Raw genomic sequence first — 21239 nt, 5'->3', positions numbered from 1 at the left:
AAAATACAGAGGAGCTGGACACGCCTTCTAAAACAAGGACTGGCGAGTAGTGCCGACGGAACCAGCTTGGAGTAGATTAGCTGAAGGAAGTTTCAGGCAGTATCTCCCTACTAGTGGTGCCAGGCTGCACAAAAGGAAATAAAACCTTAAGACTTTCCCATTCGCTTGCTTTTGATTACAGCTTGAAAAAACACTTAACACAAGGAAAAAAACCAATTAATCCATCCCCCAGAATGCAGCATTCTGTTAAAATTTCCCAGACTTCTGTTTCAAAAATTACAACAACCAGTACAAACCTCACAAATCCACTGAGGAGGCAACTCTTCAAATACCTGTGGTTTCCCACATTTTCCAAGGAAAACAAAAAGATTTATAGTTTCTCATGTTAAATCTGAGAGGCTAAACTTTGGGAGACATACTTGCCCACCTGCTGCATGTGTATTAGTTCTAGCTGAAGAGAAGTCAATAAAAATAGAGAAGGAAGAATTTGCAGAGCTGGTTAAAGTAATAAGATTTGTTTCAGAGCATCTGATCTTTAGACTAACAGACTTCCAAACAGTTGGACAAGTAAATAAAGCACCACAGGGAACCGCTAGTTGAAATGGGTTACCGCAGGGATACACACAAAGGAATTCCTACAACTAAGAAAGGGCCGGAGCTATGAAACTTATAATACCAGTGATTGGGATGAATTGCTGACTTCTACGACACTTAGAAGTGAATTCTGAAGGTACCCAGGGTTTGAGGAGGATGTGAAACTCTGTTCTGAGCTTCGGGAAATATTACACTCAATAACAGTTACCACTGAGCAACAACAGTATTTTGCACTTTGTGTTGCTTCTGAAAAGGCAGGGGTTTAGTTCCACTTACTCTTTTTTCTGGATGAAAGGTTTAAAGAAGCTTAGTGAGACATTTCACTACATGGTCGTACACACACGACGCAAAAGGAAGTATTTCCTTTCAAGGCCTAACTTTCTTTAGAGACATAAAAAGAAAATCCCAACAAAAGAAGTTACCCTGCGAATCCTCCTACCATCTCCCTGGGATTTTTCTGCAGCACATACACGGCTTCCCCTGGACGGAAGCAGGACAGCAGACACAGGGAAGAACAAGACAGGACATGTGAAAGCCATGCAGCATCCCCAGCTCCCAGGAACTGGGGCTGTGCAGTACAGCAGGCAGCAGCCCTGCTCTGACAGCGAACAAAGCAGGAGATGTCCCGTGTCCGTCCAGCGACGAGGGGGTGGAGGTGACACTGTTGTAAGGTGCCATCTGATCAGGACTTCTTTTCTGTGCTTGACATGAATAAGGGGATTAGGATGGCAAGTTTCCGTGAGCTCACTCTATCGGACAAAAGGCCCTGAGGTTTAGTGTCACACTGCCTGATAAAAGTACAGGAGGCTGTCAATCAAGGGCTCCTAGGTACTTGTGTCGGTGACATAATCTTGTTAGAAGATAAACCAGTGAAATCCTTTTCATGATGAAAAGTTACATTTAATTGCTGCTTTGCTTTTCTCCTCTTTCCCTTGTTCATTTAACTTTGTTAATGTTAGCTATTACAAGAACATAACAGCCCAAAGATGCAAGCCATCTACACTACAGCCATTCTCATAATAAATGAACAGCTAAGGATCCTGAAGGATGGCAGTGTCTGTGCAGAAACAGCATCACTTGTGATCTTTTAAACAGAAGGTCAAAAGAGCTACTGAATTAATTAGCATGAGCGCTCATGCACAAGGATAAAGTTAAATGTTATGTCAGTTGCTTTAATACCAAAGTAAGCTGACAAAAAGACTCAAAAATGCAACAAACAAAAGAAGACTTTTAATATCCTCTCACGGGAGCAAATCCATGTTAGCCTTAGTAAGGCAAGTGTTTCACTTTCAGCAATTTCAGGTTCTTTTTGGTTTCACAAACAGGCAGCTGATGCTGATAGCATGAATCACCACACACTGCTGGGAATGAATCAGGAGACACTTCACCAGAGCCTGGAGGGGCAAGTCGGAAGCATCAGCGTCTGCATCCTCTGTGTGCCTGCCAGGAGCTCACCTGGGATCAGGTCAGGATCCAGCCTGTGTCGCAGGCCAGGGTGACCAGAGGAACCCTAGCAGTACGGAAGCTCTGTTGTGCCCAAGAGGAAGGCTGGAGAGGGCACACATGAGGTGTGCGTGGTTCTCTTCTCTGGGAATAAGGGAAGGGCAGGATGCTCTGCCTGATCAGAAGACCCTGAACCCTGGTGCAGAAGAGATGGATGTGATACCCTGACCATTGTGCTCGCAGCTGGGAGAACAGTCTATGTGCATGTCTGCAGTCTGGCACTCTGGCAAGGAAAGGAAAGAGGATGAGCTGCCCTTGCTGCCATCACTGCTGAGCAGTCCCTGTTCTCTGCCCACAGCCAGGGACTTGGGGCCATCAGCCACTGCTGAGCAGCAGTGGAACTATTTGGTCTGACCTGAACTCCCCAGCAGTGCCAGAAGCAGCAGAGTAGCAGGAAGCCATGCAAAGTTTTAAAGCTGCTTTCCAAATACTTTCAGTTTGGGAAAGAGAGCTTGGATGTGATCTTGGTTTAACAGGACTAATCCAGCAAAGGCTAAACTGGAAGGTCAAAAAGTCTGTCCTGTAAAAATCAAAACGGACACAAAGATTAGCCAAGCCTTTGCTGTTGCAGAAGAGGAGAGAGTTGCTCAGGTTACTGTGGCCCAGATTGCCCCAGAAAATGCCCGTGGGAAGTCCATGAGCATTCACCATGCAGTTTAGTCACCCTACGGTCCCTGGTTCTTCAACTAGTTTGCACTGAACTTTACCTTGTAAATAGCTACTGAAGAGACTGAGTAAAATTAACCACCTTATTAATGCAGGAATACAGTTCAAGCTAGGAGCTACGCTTCTCAATATATATATATTTTTTAAAGCATCATATAATTGTCACAATTAATAAACCACTAATACATTCTTATAACTTCAAGAGCCATTTAGTGCCACAGAGTCCCACTAAAGTGAATTTTACACAAAGCACCTGAGTGTGCATATTATCCCAATAATGTAGCTCCACAAATGTGAAATGTTTAAAGAAAAAATGAATTCCATTCATTTCACACATACTGTTCCTTATGTTATGCATGTGCCTGTCTAACAGAGAACAAACTAGCACTTCCAGCTGAAATGCTTTGAGAAATTAAATGTGTAATTCTCTCCCATAACTCAGTTGATCTTAAAAATAGAGTCCTCCAGAGATCTTCAAGAAAACCACATTTTCATTTAAGGACTAACAAAAAACTCTGACAAATGTCTTAATACTTTGCTTTCTTAGTAAAAGTACACACGAAACATCATAAGAGAGAAGGATCAGAGTGGTTGATGGCAGAACAAAAGCAGCTGAAAAATGTGATTTAACTTTGGTTAAATCAGTGGTAGTTGGTGATTTAGTGAAAAGACAATTGTTACATTACTGGGCTGCTGATCACATGTCACTGGCATTCCACAAACGCTTTGCCAGTGGAAATCTAACTCCAGCTTTTGGGAAGGCAATTTCGAAACACCACAACGTCTTATAAATTAATTACCCGAGTTACAAGTTTCTCTCAAACCAGCAATTTCTATATTATGCATATTGCAAAATCATTTATAGTGCTTTCAAATATTTAATCCTACATATTTCCTACCTGCCAGTTCTGTGTCAGACTCTAGAGACTCCAATTACTAAATTGATAAAGCCTATCAAAACCAATTGCGTACAAGTTAATTGCTATGCACCCAGATTCCTCTCATGTTTTGTTCTGAAATCAACCCAACATGTGGAAGCAGACCAGCCCCTGCTCAGGTCCAGCAGGTAGTTGTCCTGGTCATCCCCATTTGAAATGGTGCAGGGCATGGGCTAATCAATCAAACCAAACTCCTACAAACGAATGTTTAAATGCTTCCAGAGCAGCAGAGAGGAAAGAACAATGGGTGAGGTAAGAGGAGAAATTTATTTTTACTGATAAAACTTAAGCAAATCCAAGGAACCATTAGGAAGTGCTGTCAACTAAAGCTTGAAATCTAAGAAAGTAGCCATTCAAAGCACAGTAGGCCCTTATAAACAGTTAATCCACGCAGCTGCAGTAGTTAAAGCAAACACACTACCCTTCACTGCGCCATCAATTACACCTTCCCAGAAAAAATTACACAAACTTTGTAGGATTTTTCAGAGAGAAGATGGATTCTTTTGGAGACTTGAGGTCAAGACTGGGCTGTTTAAAGTATATTATTAACAAATAAACATTTATTGCAAAAAAACCCTATAGGCCTTTGGGGAGGAAAATTGTGTTATTTTTGGCATCAAATGACACAAGCCATTTATGACATGAATGGCTATCACCAACAGACTGATGAAATGGCAAATGTCTCCCACTTAACTTCCCCTGGCTTCCTGAATAAACTTTTTCAAACACTTTTTTCCTTCTGAAATGGCAATAAACTCCATGTAATTTTGGTTTTCTCTCTGTTCTAGCTATTTCAAGATCCGTAGCTGGAAAGGGTTGAAGGTACTTCCAGATGGAAGCTGAAGACTCCCCAAAGACTGGTAAGGCGATGAAAATCACATTGTTAGGATCCGGGGCTGTGTACTGCCCTTGTTTATATGTATTCTTGCTTGAGTGACAACTTGCAATTGGCTTTCAGATGGCTGGGTGAAAAAGCTGAGGTTTAATTGTGGCATCCAACAAATTGAATGTTATAGCTCTTGTCATTGAATGTATCCGCAACGCGCTCAGACAAACCCCTGCCAAAATATGAGCTGAATTTTTAAGTAAGAAAAAAAAGCCACAAATGGAACAGGCTTCAATTATGCTAGACAACCAATATTCATAGGACATGTATGAAATGAAGACAGCTTGCTTGCCTTGGGCTTGTTTTCCAACCTTTCTGTAAGACATGGATCACCACAGTGGGCTCTACTGCTGCCTGGCGCTCAGTCCCACCACCCTGGGCCCATTATGGACCATGGACCACCCTGCTCCGGCCTCTGCCACGAGGGATGATGCAGGGAGTGGGCATGGCTGGAGTGCTGGTGCTGCCTCATGGAGCCCTTCCGTCTCCTCCATGGAAGCAGCGCCTGGATGGGGAGGACGCCACGCTGGGCAACACTGCTTTCCCTGTAATTGCCCTGGAATCTCTGGGGATTCTCCCACATAAAATTAATGCAGGCGCCATCAAGGCTAATTTATTCCACACCCACAAAACCATGCTGGGGAACTGGCCCGGGCATGGGTATCGAGGCCGAGGCAGCACGACTTTGAGGACCACGCTAGCAGAAGCTGTGTACCCCAGAGACACGGGATACCCTGGAGCTCAGGGGCCCCACCAAGGCCACATGTGTCCCCACAGCCCCCAGTACAGGACATCATGGAAAGCTGCTGCTGAAGCATAAGCTGCCTCCGCCATGCAGCTCCTGCCAGGGCATCCACAGCCCTGAGCAACCCCGGCACAGGGGCTGCAGGGGGGGATCCCCCCAGCAGAGGGATTCCGCTGGTTCCTCCATTAACAAAGTAGCTGTCGGCTGTAACGCTTTCTGCTCCCATCAGCTGAATCACTTGTTTGTTACAGCTCCAACCACCAAGCCTGGCAGGTTCAAACCAACGATACCAAGCAGAGATAGTATCACTGCAGCATTTCACATGCTATTTATTCCCTCGAATAGTTTTACTCCACTGGTACTTCTGCAGCGTTTCGTAAACTGCTCTTAACAATAACCTGCCTTTCATACTACAAGTACTTCCATCACTGCATCTCATCTGTAAAAACCCCAGTGTTGGCTTTACACAACACACACACAAACCAAAAGGCGCAGGACAATGTATTATCTGCTGTGAGCATCAGTACTCATGCAAACGTCACAATGAACACCAACAGCACGCGGCTACAACACTGTTACTGTGATCCATTCACAACTCTCCTGCAATATGTGTGGACAGCTTCCTTGCAGCTTGGGAAAGTGTTGGTAAGTGAAGTAATGAAGTAAATAATTTCTCATACATGTGTGTAAATAAATAAAAGTGAGAAAGTACCCAGATATCGCAAAGCTTCAGCATGTTTGGCTGACGAGAAAGGGAATCCTTACAAGAGCAGCATTGCCCCTGGCACAAAGCGATGCCCGGAACACAGGAATTCTTCCTCCCTAGACCTCAGAGACAAACAGGTTATGAAAATCCAGGTGGCTGAGGCTGCAGTACTGCCTGCCCCAGCCCCGGGCGGGCAGAGGCACCAGCACAGCAGCAAGGCTTCCCAGCCAGCTCCCAGCACCAGTGGGTGACGGCACCAGAGCCCGTGCTTGTCGGCTGTGTGCCTCCGACCGCAGGGCAGACCCTCGCCAAGCCGGAGCCTGCGGATGCAGGGCAGGATCCGCCCGACGCCAGGCAGCACAATGTGAGCCTCCAGCTCCTTTCCTCCTTTTGGCAAAGGGAGGGCTGGAAAGGGGCGCGATGGCGGTGGCAGGGCTCAGATCCACTTCAAGTCACCCAGACAGACTGCACAGGACATCAAACCACATCACTCCAGTCCTCTCATGGCAGCCTGTGCTGGGGACATCCACCCACAGCCACCACCAAGTTCCAGCAGTGCAGGAGGGTACCAGGTTCCCTGCTGCCTGCCATAGCAGGGTCTGCACCTTGAGCCACCGCACTTCTCCCTGCCCAAATGCAAATGCAAGGTCTGTTGGCAGAATAACTCAGGGCACTTCCTCTGTACAGCTTTAGTCACCTCAGTTTCAGTGAGCCTGTCACCTCTGTCACTGCTACCAAGTTGAGATGCTGATGTAATAAAAACCAGACTGACATATAAGAATATTAGTATCAATAAAGTCCCTTCAAAAAAAACATTTTCTCATAAGATTTCAAGACAGAGGCCCACAATATGCAAAATCTGTTCACAGACCGGCTTTGCATTGACCTCTGCAGAAAGGTAGGTTTCTTTCTCTTCCCCTTTCCTTCCTCACTCTGGACTCTAGTTATTAATGACCAGAAGGTGACTGGGAAGCCCTCGAAATACAGTATTAGCATTTCCCCAGTGCGGTCACAAGCAGAGGACCACAGAGCCACCAGAGCAGAGAGGATCACATGCTCGTCTTTGTCAGAACACTTACTGAAGGAAAAGGGTTTCTAAAGCCTCACTGCTGGTACTAATGTTCATATGGGGCCCCACCACACTTTCATCATCAACTCCAGTGTGAGTGAGAGCTGACCCATAGGGTCATGCTCCACATGTGAAACTTTTCTTGTCATCAGATGAAGCCCATGCCAAGATCCAACTGCGAAGACAACTCATAGCGTTACACTGCAACTTCTGTTTAGGGTGGGTTTTGCTTATGAAGAGCTCCATCTCCAAAACCCTCAGCGAGCGGCTCCACCGAGCTCCCTCTAGACACTTGCTGTCAGGTGAGTAAATTGACCTTGCATGACACTGCAAGCTGCTGCATGCCAGGGCAATTGGCTTCAATGGCATTACTCATGAGAGCCCTGTGAGTGGGGATTTGCTGGCTCAGGCCCCCGCTGGGGCCCATGAACTGGCAGCGTCAGCCCCTCCGCACAGGGAGTGTTCCCAGTACTGGTGACTGCTGCAGGAGGAATGCGCTGCCAACCTCCACGAGCACCCCCAGCCCGCTGCACGCACCGGTAATCTGAAGAGAGCTCTCTAAAGGTGTAACAGATAGGTACTGACTCAAGCCTGCATGTACATACAAACCTTTGTGGAGTGGGTATTCAGTCTGAAAACCACCATTATTAATAGCAGGGGGCGGGGAGGGAGGATCAGCTCCTTCTCTCCTGAAAAGCCAGAAACACCAGCCTCCCCATGCCCAGGGATTACCTGAATGGGAGCTGCCTGACCCCATCCCACACACACAGGGAACCCCACAGCCAGGAAGGGCCAGCCCATGGCTTTTGATCCATGTGAGCTCATGTACGGCGCCAGCAGAGCCCCAATATCCTGAACACGTCATTCAACTGGTAAGGAGGATAGACCAGATAACCTGGATCTCCAGCTGCTGGAAGAGGTAACCGAGGTGGAAACGGGGCTGTGTGCCTTATCACCTCCGCTCACCACCTTCCCAGAGCTCCCTGCAGCACCTCATACCTCTCCTGTGGCTCCTCAACACCGGGAAAGCGCATGACGAAGCTCACGAGCTAGGCAGGTAGGCCTGCTCCCAGCCAAGATCTGCCACAGAACCGAGGGCACAGCACCACTGAAGTAAAGAGGGGAGGCACTGCTGCACTAGAGGTGGTTTAGCACAGATCATCAACTACAAAGAAATGCCTGCAGAAGATCCCAAACTTTCATGAATAGTGCTGGGGCTGTACAGCTGGAACTGTACCACACCAAAGCTTTGTCCTAATCGAAGGTAGTGCACCATTTCTGTGGTCATTTCAGTGTTTTGCACTTTTTGTCTTAGTTTCACGATTTTCTACTTTATTGCGAGTTGCTAATAAACCTCTTTGTACCATACAGAATGAAATACTTGCCTCATTTCACATGCACTACCAAAAGTAGCCTCAGCAAGCACACCCATATCCCCTCCCCACGGGATTAAAGCTGTGACTTGAGAGAACAAAATCAGAAACCAGGGAAGCTGCTTCCACTGGGAAGCTGCAGGAATACCTCTATCAGGTGATAGCAAACTGCTAGCTCTAGGCAAGCTGATTATATAAAGGACAGGATTGCACAGGTTGAAGACAACTGTTCTGCAGAATGGATGCTAATGAGAACTGTAACCTTTCTCACTAATGAGCCTTGGCAGGTATTGTGCTGAAGCCCAAAGGTCCGGTTCCATGGAGCTCCTGGTGACCCTAACTCCAGCTGTGACAGGCAACAGTACCCATCTCTGTGCCCACCTCTGGAGAGCAAACACTGTCCGTGCTCGTACTGTCCTCATCCACACACTGCACCAAACGCGCTTGCTCACTAACACACAAGGAATGCTCGACCAGTCTGAGAGAGCAAGGAGTAAGCATCGGCTGTAATTAGAAATGCTTTAAAACAACATTCAGGATTTCTTCTGCAAATTCAAATTTGCTTGCTTCCTATCATAATAATAACCTATGGTAGAAGTAACAACTGCTAAAGAAAATATTATTGATGCAGACTACTATTGTTTTTTCTGGTTTTGTTTTGTAATCAGTGAATGGTGATTCAGGTTACAAACACATGAAAGTAAACATCCTAACAGCTACCAGGAGGATTTGGTCCTCAGCATGTGCACATAAATTCCATTAGCTCTTACTGGGAGGGTGCACGTGCACTCTTGTACATTATAAATAATACACTGATTGCAGTAAAATCAAGAGCCAAATTCTATCCTTTGATGAGCGAGGATGGCTCTCATTGAAGTCAATAGGGATTGCATGTTCACAAGTTCATGTCAACATTTACAAAGGAAAATTCCATGCATATTAAAAAAACATATTATGTTTTGGAAGCAAAGCAAATGACCTCCACAATAAGTGTTCTCTGTAAATGTATTGCCTCGTTACAGGAGCATCAGGTTAGAAACCCTGATAAAATTCCCAAGAAATATGTTATTCCTTGTTTATGTTGGTATTAAGGGACTTATCAATGTGTGCCCTCGCAGTTCTGCTGTATCTATAAAGAAGATCATGGTAAAACTGCAAAACCAGCAAAATAGCACATTGGAATTAATCACATTAATGATTCCTGTACTGTAATACAATCTCACAAATGTCTACTTGTTCAGTTGCCCACGGGCAAACAGTTTTTGAAAGGCAAGTAAAATACCCCAGTTCTGTGTGAGCATCACGATGGGAAGCACACAGGTAGGTTTGGCTGGGCTGAGATTTCCACCTCAGACACAATAGTTGGTGTAACAGACCCTGGGTTCCTCTGGTAATTCTGATCTGAACGTTTTACCTTCTCAAGACAGTCTGAATCCACAATGTTGCATACAAGACACTTCATTTTTGTTTCTATGTAATCTTCATTAAAATCGCGTCATATGCCACACATGGTGCTTTCTACTTACAAGGTATATTTAGCATCCAATAAAGGGCAATGGCAACACAGATATTCTGTGAATGTGCAGGAGAAAATGTTTGTTATCAGTCATGTGTTTTGCAAAATGGCTGGTTTGAGTGAGAACCGCCTGTTCAGAACAGGGGACAGGAGTCCCCAGCCCCTCCTCATGCCCCCTCACAGCAATAACCTGCCCTCACCATCCGCAGAGCCCATGGACACCAGGGACTGGCTCTGGTCTCGGCGACTGCATTAGACACAGCACGTGGACGAGTTTGCAAAGGTCTGTTCAAAGCAATTGCAGACATACCAAGAAGTAAAACAAGAGTAAGACAGTGTTTCACTTGAGGAATATTGGTCTGGACAAAGCAAGTCCAGGAACGTGAAGCAGATATAAGGTTAGCATTTAAAAAAATAAATAAAGACAAAAAAGTCAACTATCTGCCTCAATTTTATGTTGAATTTAAAGAGGCATCTAGAAACAGTGAATAATTTGCCTGAACAAAGCATGCAAGATTTAGATCTACATTAGAATGCATGTTATAAACACCAAAGAGCATTATATTTAAAACCAAAAGTCAACTCATTTTACTTCACAAGTATTGTCATCTCTTTCTCTCTTATGGCCTCTATTCTCAAACTCAGAAGCCCAGCCTTACTTTCATCATTCCTTTTAAATTAGATACAAAGTTGTATGCATTTTTTTTACTTGTTACTAATGGAGAAAAGTGGTGTCTGGTTCCTTAAACATCACCAGTGCTGTTCAAGCTCCCACTGCTGCAAAACAACCTTCTCTCCCCGTTTCATTTTTAAAACTATCTTGACACAGAAAACACCTCTGCTTTCTAAAACAAAAATTCTAATATTTCTTTCATCAAACAAAAATCAGTCTAAATCCATAGCTTTAGATACAGCCTACCACAACTGCAAGGTGTGTATTTGATAGACGTTCCCTGCCCACTTCACGTACCCATTCCAATTCACTTAAAGGAAGGAAATTTCTGTTCTTAATTGCACCCATCTGAATTCAAAGCAACTCCTCTAATGTCATTATTTGGCTGCTGGACACTCGGCTGTCGAGGTTCACGTCACATTGTTACAAATAACCTTATTCTTTGTTTCAGACCAAATCTGGAGGTTTTATATTTTGCAACGAACAAGAAACTGTCATTTCATTATGAGTCAATCTCTGCCTCCTGAGTAATGCAATCATCCCCAAATCATGCCAAAACCCCCCTTCTACCACACTAACTCGTCCAAGAGCAATACCCAGCTTGTTTACCTTTACTGGAGATTACTGTACCATTCACTTCACAGTTTTATTTATTTACTTGCTTGCTTTCTTACCTCATTGAGCAATAACATGACATATCATGCGGGGAAAAAAAGATGTAAGCAAAGAGAAGCATTTATCCCTGTTTTTTTCTGCAAGTACGTTGCTTGACCTTGCACCCTTTATAGAGGACACTGTAATGGTCTTTCTCCATCTTGCTGGGGTTGAAGATTTGCAGCCTTTTGGGGAATCTGCATTTCATGCAACTCATGACGCGGTTTAAGCTGGCCTAAGCAGTAGAAAACCCCTTTCTAATATTCTCATGAAATACTGCTGTTATATTTACACACCCTTTTCTGCCACAAGAACTGAACAACGCAAGGAGTACTGTGCAAACCAAACAGTAAATGTACTTGCCTGCTCCTAGCCTAGCAATGGTAAGAAGAATGAAGTATTTTACTAACTCTTTCCCCCCCAGATCACCCCATGAGCACACCAGCAGATGTCCGTGGGCCTCTCTGGGTGCGTGTGTTGGTAGGAGGTGCACACACACGTGCCCCAATACAGAGCAGCCAGCACGGTGGCTCCCGGCGCCTGTTTCCTTACACCCAAGGAGGCCCCCGTCCACTTTCTGGTGCACTGAAACCTCCTGCTGACCTGCACACCGAGCACACAGGGAGCTCAAGCAATCCTCTAGCAGTTTACTATATCCTACTCCATTCCAGGAGAAGGGGGTACTAAATAGAATGAAATCAATTCCTGTTACAACAAAAGTACCAGATTTAGTGCAAATTCGAATTTTGACTGGAATGAAAAATAAAAATCACAGCTACATTATGAAAAGCATACTCCTGGATATTCCTTCACAACTGACTGTATCAACCAGCCTCTACTCATTACTAAATATGCAAGAGCTCACTACGACGTACCATGCTTTATAGGTTGCTCCACAACGGAGGCAAGCAAAAGGGGTACATACTCACAACTGAAATACACTAATGACATAATTAGTCTAAGGAGAGAGGCATTATAATCCAGCTATTTAATCATGATATATTATTGATGGCTGAAAATGTATGATGTATGCCTTTGAACTAGTTCAAAAGTTTAGGCCAAAAAATAACAGACGTGATTTCCAAACAGAATACAAAATGTTCCTGTTTCTTATATACAGCAGTGAAGACATTTTTGCAGTGAATTTTGTATTTGTTAGCTATTTTTTCCCAGGTTGGTAGTTAAGCATTATAAATTATCCTCTTATTAATCTAATTGCATACTGCCTGTATTACAAAAAGACCCCCCTATCATTTCTACCGTGGATTAGTGCAAATTACCTACCACCATTGCAATTATTTTGTTCAATAAGGTTACCATGATTGCAGCAGAAAACCAAAATGTCTCCCCAAATTCTTAAACCACGCTCCTTTCCAGATCCCCTGTTTTAAGTATTTCCTAAGGCTAACCTGGAACCACCTCTGGGCTCCAGTGCCGATATCTGCCCTATGTGCTACGGGATAAATTCCTGCCGGCACAGGGGGGACCTGTGGGGGCTCAGCCCCACTACAGTGACTCTGCTGACGTCAGAAATAACAGCTACGTTTCCTCAGCATTCCCGCTTTTGGGATTGTGTCGAGGTGCTTACGGAAACCTGACGGTACTGAGGGTTTTGAGCCAGGCTGATGTGGCTGAGAGTGCAGGGCTGGTTGGATTGTCAGCAAAAATGCCAGAGTGTTTCAGCGACTTTTAAAAGCATTTTTAGCGCATGACATAACTTTAATCATTACTCCATGTCCTGGGCATGAGCTTAGGTTACTCCTCACCTCTAAGTTTCACTCTGTTTTTATGCCATTTCCTAACAACACAAGGACAAGCATCAGCCTGACACGAGAGGCAAATGACACCCGGGGGGGGGCACCAGTGCCCTGCACAATTCTGCTGAGTTCCCATGAGGAGCAATTGCACCAATGAGTGCAACAACACGTCTGGTTCTCCTTGGTTTAAAAAGTGAAAAGCAAGTACAACTGAAGACAAATAAAACCTTCCTGTGAGCAAATGGTTATTGTCCATTCTGCATGTAGCAGAATCTGGGAACTCAAGTCACCTCCTGCACCGCGGATCCTGCCTACATTCCTCAGCCCGCGCTCCCCACAGACATGCGCGCGCTCTCTCTGGATGAAAAATAACAGTCACGAAAATAAGAGACATTTACTAATAGGAAGCTTTTGTCTTACTGCAACGTAAAACGCAACTGAACTGGGAAACATCAGCCTTGGTATAATACTCATATGAAAGAATTTCCAAAGTGTGGAGAGGGGGAACATTCCCCTACAGCAACGGGGCTTCGCAGCATTTTCTTTCCTTCCTGCGAGGTACATGCTGCTCCGTGCTGACTGCACATAAAAAATAAGCCCAGTCACCGACAAGAAAGAACTTACAGATGAAGAACAGTATAAAGACGTACCAGAAATATACAGCAAGGCTTTTTTAACAGCACCCAATAATGATGTTAAAACAATGCCTGACATATCTGGAAGAATCTAACAAAAACCTGACTGTTTCTCTAAGCAAAACTTAGAATGCATTAACGTAACATTCTGAAAGAGCAACTGTGATTGTTTGCTCTCCTACCTCTTGAATAACTGACCACTTCTACAGCCTTTCTTTCCAAAGCTAGAATAGGAATATGGATCTTTCTAGAAATTATATGCATTTCTTACATATGAAATATGTAACCTGAAACGGTTATTTTTCGTAGCATATCTTTTTGTTTAATGTCAGCAATAACTAGGGTATATCATTACATAGTGCTGGATAGTGAGATAAAAACAAACCAGAAAAGCACAATCACAAAACAAATGAAAATATACAAATGGGAAAGAAATGTAATATTTATAATTACTAATGTTTTATAGCAGGAAGCACTGTTACGAGTGGTACAATAAATAAATTCATTTAAGCAAAGAACCAGAATGTAACTACCGCAAACCCCTTGTTTTTGATAAATATTCCTTCTCAAGGCTTCAGTTTGTCAGAAAGAAAACTTCTTTTAAAGGAAAAAAGTGTAAGGGTAAGGTTCCAAGTGTGCAACACTCCCCCTGCCATTTGGCAAAGCTCTCATTAAAATCACAGAGATTCTGTTTGACTCGGGTTTGCAAGAGCCAGCCTCCCTGGTGCCACTGGACTGCTCTGGGTTTTTTCCCCTTACAAAAAGCTTGCAATCAAACATACCTGTGACCCTCAAAATCTTACATTTTAGCAAAAGGAGTGCTCTGATTGAATTAAATCAAAAGATGAGGATGTGCTCATGCAAAAAAATATTGAATCTCTCGTATAAACCCTGTGTAAAACGCATGCACGGCTTGTCCCACCAGTCCCACTGATGTACCGATGATATTTTGTGATAAATTACACCTATCAGGCACCTCTGACTATCTCAAACTGTGCCTGGGCCACTAATCCATCTCCCCCGGGATTTGTTCTAACATTCCAAGCATAGGGGCAGCTTCAAACAGGCAACACTTTTATAAAAAAAAAAAAAAAAAGATAAAAAAGAAAAAAAGAAAAATGTTTTCACCCTTCCCCCTAATGTGAAATGCCCTCATCCGAGGATGGGCAGGAATCATTCCTGACCCAGTGAAAGGTTTAAGGTCTGATATCTGACCCATCAGAAGCTTGCTTTCATTAGAAAGACGAGACACCAGTTTTCCAAAGATATACACACAGCACTTGATTATAGTCCTGGGAGTTCTGGAGAAATCTGACCTTTAAATTACATTACTATTTACAGAAAAACCTATTTAAAGCAAATTTCAGTAACTAAGATATTTAAGTAATCTTTATTCTCCCTTTTTTCTTTCCCCCCCTTCCCCCCCAAACATCAATAAATAGGACTCAGAATAACAAAAAGCATCTGATTTTGCTGATACCAGTCTTCCTCTGCACTGTTACCATTTCATCTCACAACTCCAAAGCACGCTTTCTTAGTGCAGAGGCATTTTCCACCCCGGAAAGCTACAGCCCAGGACGATGGCTGTACCCGCACATTGGAGACGACTTGCACAACTTGCTCATGGCTTCACTCCTCCCTCCACTCCCTTACTGATCAAACCGATTGCCTGCACCGCACAGCCCAGAACCGTTTGCCATGTACGAGCAGCTATTTTTATCCTTCCGCTATCAGAAAAGGGTATTTCTCCAGGTCTAAAAGGCAGCAGGCAGGGGAAGCACACAAACAGCATCAGCGCAGTTTCACGTGCTTGCTTTTTTGGACTAATAAAATTTCATGGAAAACAAATTTGGATTTACGGTGGCTGCCCTCCCCTTTCCACGAGCCGCTGCTGCTGTCAGTCCGGAGGGGCACACACAGCAGGTGACCATGTCATGTCACGCGAGGTGCTGGGATTCAACAAAGGCCAACATGTTGATATCTTTTTATTGCTCGTCAGCCTGGTTACCCCATTTCCCCCCTATACAATTGGACACCTTTAATAACACGGAAAGTTCTGAAGCGGTGACATTTCTATTTTCAGTCAGGAAAGTGCTTTTGCATGTACAAAGGAGCAGCCTGTGATCTTGCCTTTTAAAGTCGCGAAGCACAATCCTCTATTTCACAGAAAGTAAAGATGGGACTCAGAGGGTACATGGGTGTGTAATTAATGTAAATATCTACATGGCCAAATGATGCTTTTTTAGGTAGCCTGAAGACTATTCTAAACCCTTCATGAATTAACCAAAATACTTTAGTACTACCTACAGAAGCAGTTTTCATTGATTTACAACTACAGCTCTCATGGGGTGGTTTATTTTGTATAGAAGTAAAAGATAAAGTCTGTGGATCTGCTCTCTGCACGGGAGTATGAGAAAACCCACCCAGCGCCAGGCCCTGGCCCAGTGAGGGTGGCTGCGGCAGCGAGCTTTGAGCTTTTCTCATGTGAAGAACCCATGCCCATGGAAGAGTCTCTGGTGAGGGCTGCAGCATGAAATAACACATTTTGTTGTAATTCCTAAACAGGGGGACATTTATCTGGGCCGTTTATACAAGAGTTATAACCCTAACAATATTTATACCCAGCATGTCATGTTAGCATTTACTACCAGTTTCCATGGAGATGGATTTTCATGCTGTAGCTATGAAATGCACATTGTTGCCACTAAGCCACTTCAGGCCTTTCTGGAAGCCTGCTGAATGCCTGACAAAAGTTGATGCAAACCAATAGTTGTTGTTCTTTGTTTGTTGCCAGACTTCTAGCAGAGCCATATTATGTCCCAGTGATTGAAGTGCCCATGTTCGCCCCCCTCCCGGCACAAAAAGGATCCTCAATTTCGGTGACAAGCATGAAGTGGGCTTCTGCAGGGGAGGACAAGCGCGGCGCGGGCAGGGCTCTGTCTCCGCGCAGGGACGCGGCGCGGCGGGGGGGCGGCCGCCCGACAAAGCCTGACATTTGGGGATAAAGCCTAAATCACAGAAAGCGCCCGGACCGAGCGGGCCGGGGCCAGCGCCGGGCTCCTCCTGCCGCGCCCGGCCGAGGAGCCTCGACCGGCGCCAGTCCCCGCGGCTGGGCCCCGCGGCCGCCCGCGCACCCTCCGCGCCCGGCGGCGGCTCGGCTCGGCGGGGCGGCTCTGCCGGGATAGCCCGCGGCAGCGCACAGACGGCCCCGCCGCCGGGCAGCCGGCACCGACCGCTCCGCTCCACGGATGTCCCGGAGCTGCGGGCGCCGGTGGGACGGGGTTCGTCCCGGGAAGAAGGGCCCTGCGGGGCTGTCCCGAGAGCGGCGCTGCCTGAGCTGTCCGGGCGGAGCTGAGCCGCGCCGAAACGGGCCGCCCCGCTGCCGGACCGCTCCGACGGCGCCGCAGGGTCCCGGACAGCGGCGGGGCCAGCGGACAGGCGGCAGCTCCCTGCTTAGGACGGGCGCAATGGCTCAAAGTTTCTCCGGTCCCGCCCGCTGCCGGGGTCCCCGCTTGTCGGGGCCGCCACCCGCAGCCGCGGGCCCGGGCCGGTGATTCCCCGCTCCGCAAGGCTCGGGACGGCGGCCCGCTCTGAAACACGCTCCGAGCCCGCGGCGCGACGCCGTGCCGGGCCGTGCCGAGCTGACAGTGTTCCCCGCCGGCGGCGGCATCGCGCCGGGCCCCGCTGAGCCCCGCCGCGCTCTTACTGTTGGTAGTCCTGCTTGCAGTAGAGCTTTCGGTCCCGGAAGTAGCAGCTGGTGGTGAGGGCTTGCTGACACGCCGCGCACTGCAGGCACTCCTCGTGCCAGGAGGACTCGTTCACCCGCATCAGAAACCGGTCCGAGATGGGCCGCTGGCAGCCCTCGCAGACGGCCTGGTGCTGGCAGTCCGACCCTGCGAACGGCAGACAGCGGCGTGAAGCGCCTGTCCCGGCCCCCATCCCCTGTCCCGACCCCGGCCCCGGCCCCACTCCCCCGGTCCCGCTTCCCGGCCCCGGGACAGCCAGCGGGCAGCGGAAGCCCGGCCCCTGCTCCGGGAGCTCAGCGACACTGAGCCTGACGGCCGCTGCCGAACCCGCACCCCACAAACGTCGGTGAGACGATTCTGCGCCCGGCTGCAGCCCGAGGCGAGGCGGCCGCAGCAGTCCTGCCGGGCCCCGCCGCAGCCGGCCCCGGGCACCGCGAAGCTCCGGAGCCGCTTTAGACGCAGACGAGAAGCGAACGGCAACTCACCCAGCAGCACTCCTAACGTGGCCGGACCCGAGCGCAGAGGGTGGTCTTCCATTTTAATACCGTCCAGCATCTTTGAGCAGTCCGACTGGCCCCGCGTAAAGCACCTTTCCAAGGACTCGGGACCTGTTGCGATATCCATGGGGCGGGCGACGGCGGGGAGAGGCGCTCCAGGCGGCGGGGAAAGGCGCTGCCGGGCGGCGGGGCCGGCTCAGCCCCGCGTCTGGCCGATCGCGGGGGCACTCTGCGGCCGGGAGGAGGGAGTCGCTTTTATTTTTATCTGGGAGACATGAGGAGCGTTTCCTGCCTGCACTTCCAGAGACGGGGGGCAGAGGAAGGAGCCGGCGCCGCTGCCCATGGGGGCAGCCCGCGCTAAGCGGGCGCGCACATGCCGCGCACACGGCGCAGGGCAGCCCGCGGTGTCACCTGCTCGCCGGCAGCGCCGGAGCCCCACGCCCTCCGCGGAGGGCCCTCCCGGGGCCGGGCCGGGCGGAGCGGCACGGCGGGGCCGGGCGGGGCGGCGGGGCTTCCCCGGCGCTCCGCAGCCCATGTGCCATGCGGCGTCCCGAGGAGCCGCGCCGTTTAGAGCAGGGGCCGCGGCGGAGGAACACACCCCCCGGTGCCTCACCCCTCCTCAAACTTGCTGACATTTGAACTCCATTGGTGCGCGCCGTATCGCTGCGCCGCGGTGATTCGTCTCCTCGACGTCAAATAGTGCCCTGGCCCCGCCGGGCCCCCGCGGCCCCCGAAGCGCGGCGGCGCCCGGGGCGCGGGGCTGGCGGGATCCGCGCACCCCGGCGCAGTGAGCGGCAAACGGGGCTGGGACTGGGACCGGGACCGGAGCGGGCCGGGGCCGGGGGGCAGAGCGAGCGCGGCCGCCGAGGATCGCGGCAGATCGGGGACCCGGCCGCTCCGCTTCGCGCCCCGCTACCGGCCCGACGGCGGCTCCTGGCTCCTGCCCTGTCGGGGTAGGTAGCAGCGCGCGTCCCCCGCCGGGCCGTAGGCAGGTGGCGGCGGGACGGTCCATCAGGGCGGCCGGGCCCGGCGGGGACGTGGGTCTGTCCCGCGGGCGGTGGCTGCGCGACCGGTCCCGGAGGGAACGCGGGACGGGTTGCAGGGATGGGGGAATTGTTGCCGGGCAGCCCCGCGCAGTCGTGGCGGAGCTGCCCACGAGTGGCCCCGGAGAAGCGTCCGGCGGCCCCGCTCCTGCCCGCAGCGGCCCGAGAGCTGCGGAACCCTCCCGCGGAGACGGCGACCCGGGACATATCGTGGCGCTCCCGGACCGGCGTTTACCGGGAGCGGTAGCGCTCAGCTCCGTGCGTGCGGTATCGCGTGTTAGTGCGTGCGGTGCGGGAGTCCGCGGACAGCGTGCAGAAGGAACCGCACCATAACGCACTGCGCTCTGCTCCCCGTCCGGGACCGCAGCGGCCGGGAAAGGCGATCCCCACCGGCCGCCGTGCACGGGGGGAGCGCGGCTGCTCGACCCCGGATCCCCGCTCCTTTCGGTTTTGTTGTTGGGGGTTTTCTTCTGCCGATACCGTTAAAAATCTAAATCCGAGGAAATGAAAATCCGGGCGGGATTCCGCGCGGGGTTTCTTAACGTGACCCGCGATATGCCGTGACCCCGCCGAGGGAAGGGAGTTTGTTTTGTAACGCTCCCAAAATATTGATACTTAATAAGCGGGACAAGTGTTAACTTGAATTACTTAATGCTTTTTTCCCTGGGTCTTAAGATAAAGCCTTTTCGTACAGAAACATCTCTCAAAGAAATTCTTGTTTTAGTTAAATATTTTGGAAAGGGGTTTCGGTAATGGAGCGTATTTGGTTTTTGTTCTGGACAGTACAAATCTGAAAACCTTTGTAGCTAATGCTGAAAAAATAATATATGATTATTTAATTCTGAGATCAAGATAAAAGCTGCTTAGATTTCAGAGTTCAATCAGTGGAGAGGAAAGCTTCTCGTTCACATTAATTTTTTATGTTCCCTTCTTATTTTCCGTGACGGATTCCGTGTTGTCCATCACACGGGGCTTCCCTCAAATTACCTCCTACAATTGCGAGGAAAATTAGAGCTCCTCTTTCTGCAGCCGTTTTCGTAACTTCTTAATTTAAAAAAGAAGGAAAGAAAAACCCCAACCAAAAGCGAAGGGCAGAGCTGTGCGGCGGGGCCGTGGAGAGCAGAGCGGGAACCCTCCCAAATCGCACCCGCAGCAATAATTCCATCTTTGTTCGTAGGCTTTTACTCGCAAATATCACACCAAAGATTTGTTGTTTCTTGCCGTGTGTGTGTACGAACGCTGCACCGGATAATTATTATCCCTGTCTCTTCCCCGAGAACAATTCGATGAGGTGTTATATTCGGTTTATATAGTGCTTTTAACGAAAAACAAAATACAATTAAAACACCCACGCGCAAAACCATCACAGAAATAAATCCAAACCAAGACTAACGCAACCCCACCTCCCCGTGGCTTCGTTCTAATTCTCCCTTGATTTGCAAGGCAAATCTTTTTGTTTTGAGGTGTTTTGGTTTAATTTTGAGATTCGAGCAAGGAACGCAGCCAGGCACAACTCCGCATCTCCTAAACGAGGCAGGGGAGAACGGAGCACCGGGATTAAGTACTGGATAGCTGAGCCTCCGGGAGCCGGCTGCCGGTGCCACTGAGTGCTGCTGGCCAAGCTCAGCCGCGGCCGGTGCCGCTCCCGCGGGACAGGGCGTCCCGTCCCTTCACCCCGCCCGTTGCATCCATGCGTGTGCCAGAGCTCCGGGGAGAGCTGCGGGCTCTCAGCTGAGGGTTCTCGGGGAAAGCCCCCCTACTTTGTGGGTCTGCAGATGTGTGCGTGACAGAACCGCCTCTGTGCTCGGGACAGCGCGGGGCCGCGGGGGGCTCGACAGCAGGAACAGAGGAAGTCCCTGTGTCCCTGTGTGAGCATGCCGGCCACGGTGCAGAGACCCCGGCTCCGTGGGCATTCCCGGCTCCCTGCTTGCGGGCAGCCCCGCCGGATACAGCTCGGGTTCCCCGTGGTACCGATCTCACCGCCCGCTGCCCCTGTGGGAGCAGGGGTGTTGGGCTGGGCGCTGAGAGGACACAGCGTCCTGCGGGGAGCTCCGGAGGCTGCCCTGTTTGCCGCCCCGGCGAGGGCCGGGCCAGCCGTGCAGCCCGTGGGTGCGCTGCCTGATCCGCGGGTGCGAATGCACCCAGTCGGGGGGGGGCAGTGGACGGCCCAGCCTGGCTCGGCCCGGCTGACCCCGGCCCGGATGCCCGGTGCTGCGGGGCCTCAGGCGCAGCCTGCCC

At 49.1% G+C, this 21239-nt stretch overlaps 1 protein-coding gene across 1 annotated transcript in view; it reads right to left on the bottom strand.

The window, feature by feature from the left end:
• The window catches only part of LMX1B (LIM homeobox transcription factor 1 beta), a 95353-nt gene extending 76968 nt beyond the window's left edge, over positions 1–18385 (bottom strand). Inside the window, exons 1-2 of the mRNA XM_061352648.1 lie at positions 17947–18385; positions 17422–17608 (exon numbers count right to left, since the gene is read on the bottom strand). Coding sequence (XP_061208632.1) covers positions 17422–17608; positions 17947–18085 — 326 coding nt within the window. The 5' untranslated portion in view covers positions 18086–18385. The remainder of the gene's footprint in view (positions 1–17421; positions 17609–17946) is intronic.
• Positions 18386–21239: the final 2854 nt, after the last annotated feature.

The sequence above is a fragment of the Neopsephotus bourkii genome, unplaced genomic scaffold (assembly GCF_033783945.1).
Source record: "Neopsephotus bourkii isolate Nb327-2 ecotype Australia unplaced genomic scaffold, CSIRO-AGI_Nbou_v1 NB_659, whole genome shotgun sequence".
Taxonomy (NCBI): domain Eukaryota; kingdom Metazoa; phylum Chordata; class Aves; order Psittaciformes; family Psittacidae; genus Neopsephotus; species Neopsephotus bourkii.
Note: the sequence above shows the minus strand (reverse complement) of the source record. Positions and strands in the feature narration are given on the sequence as shown.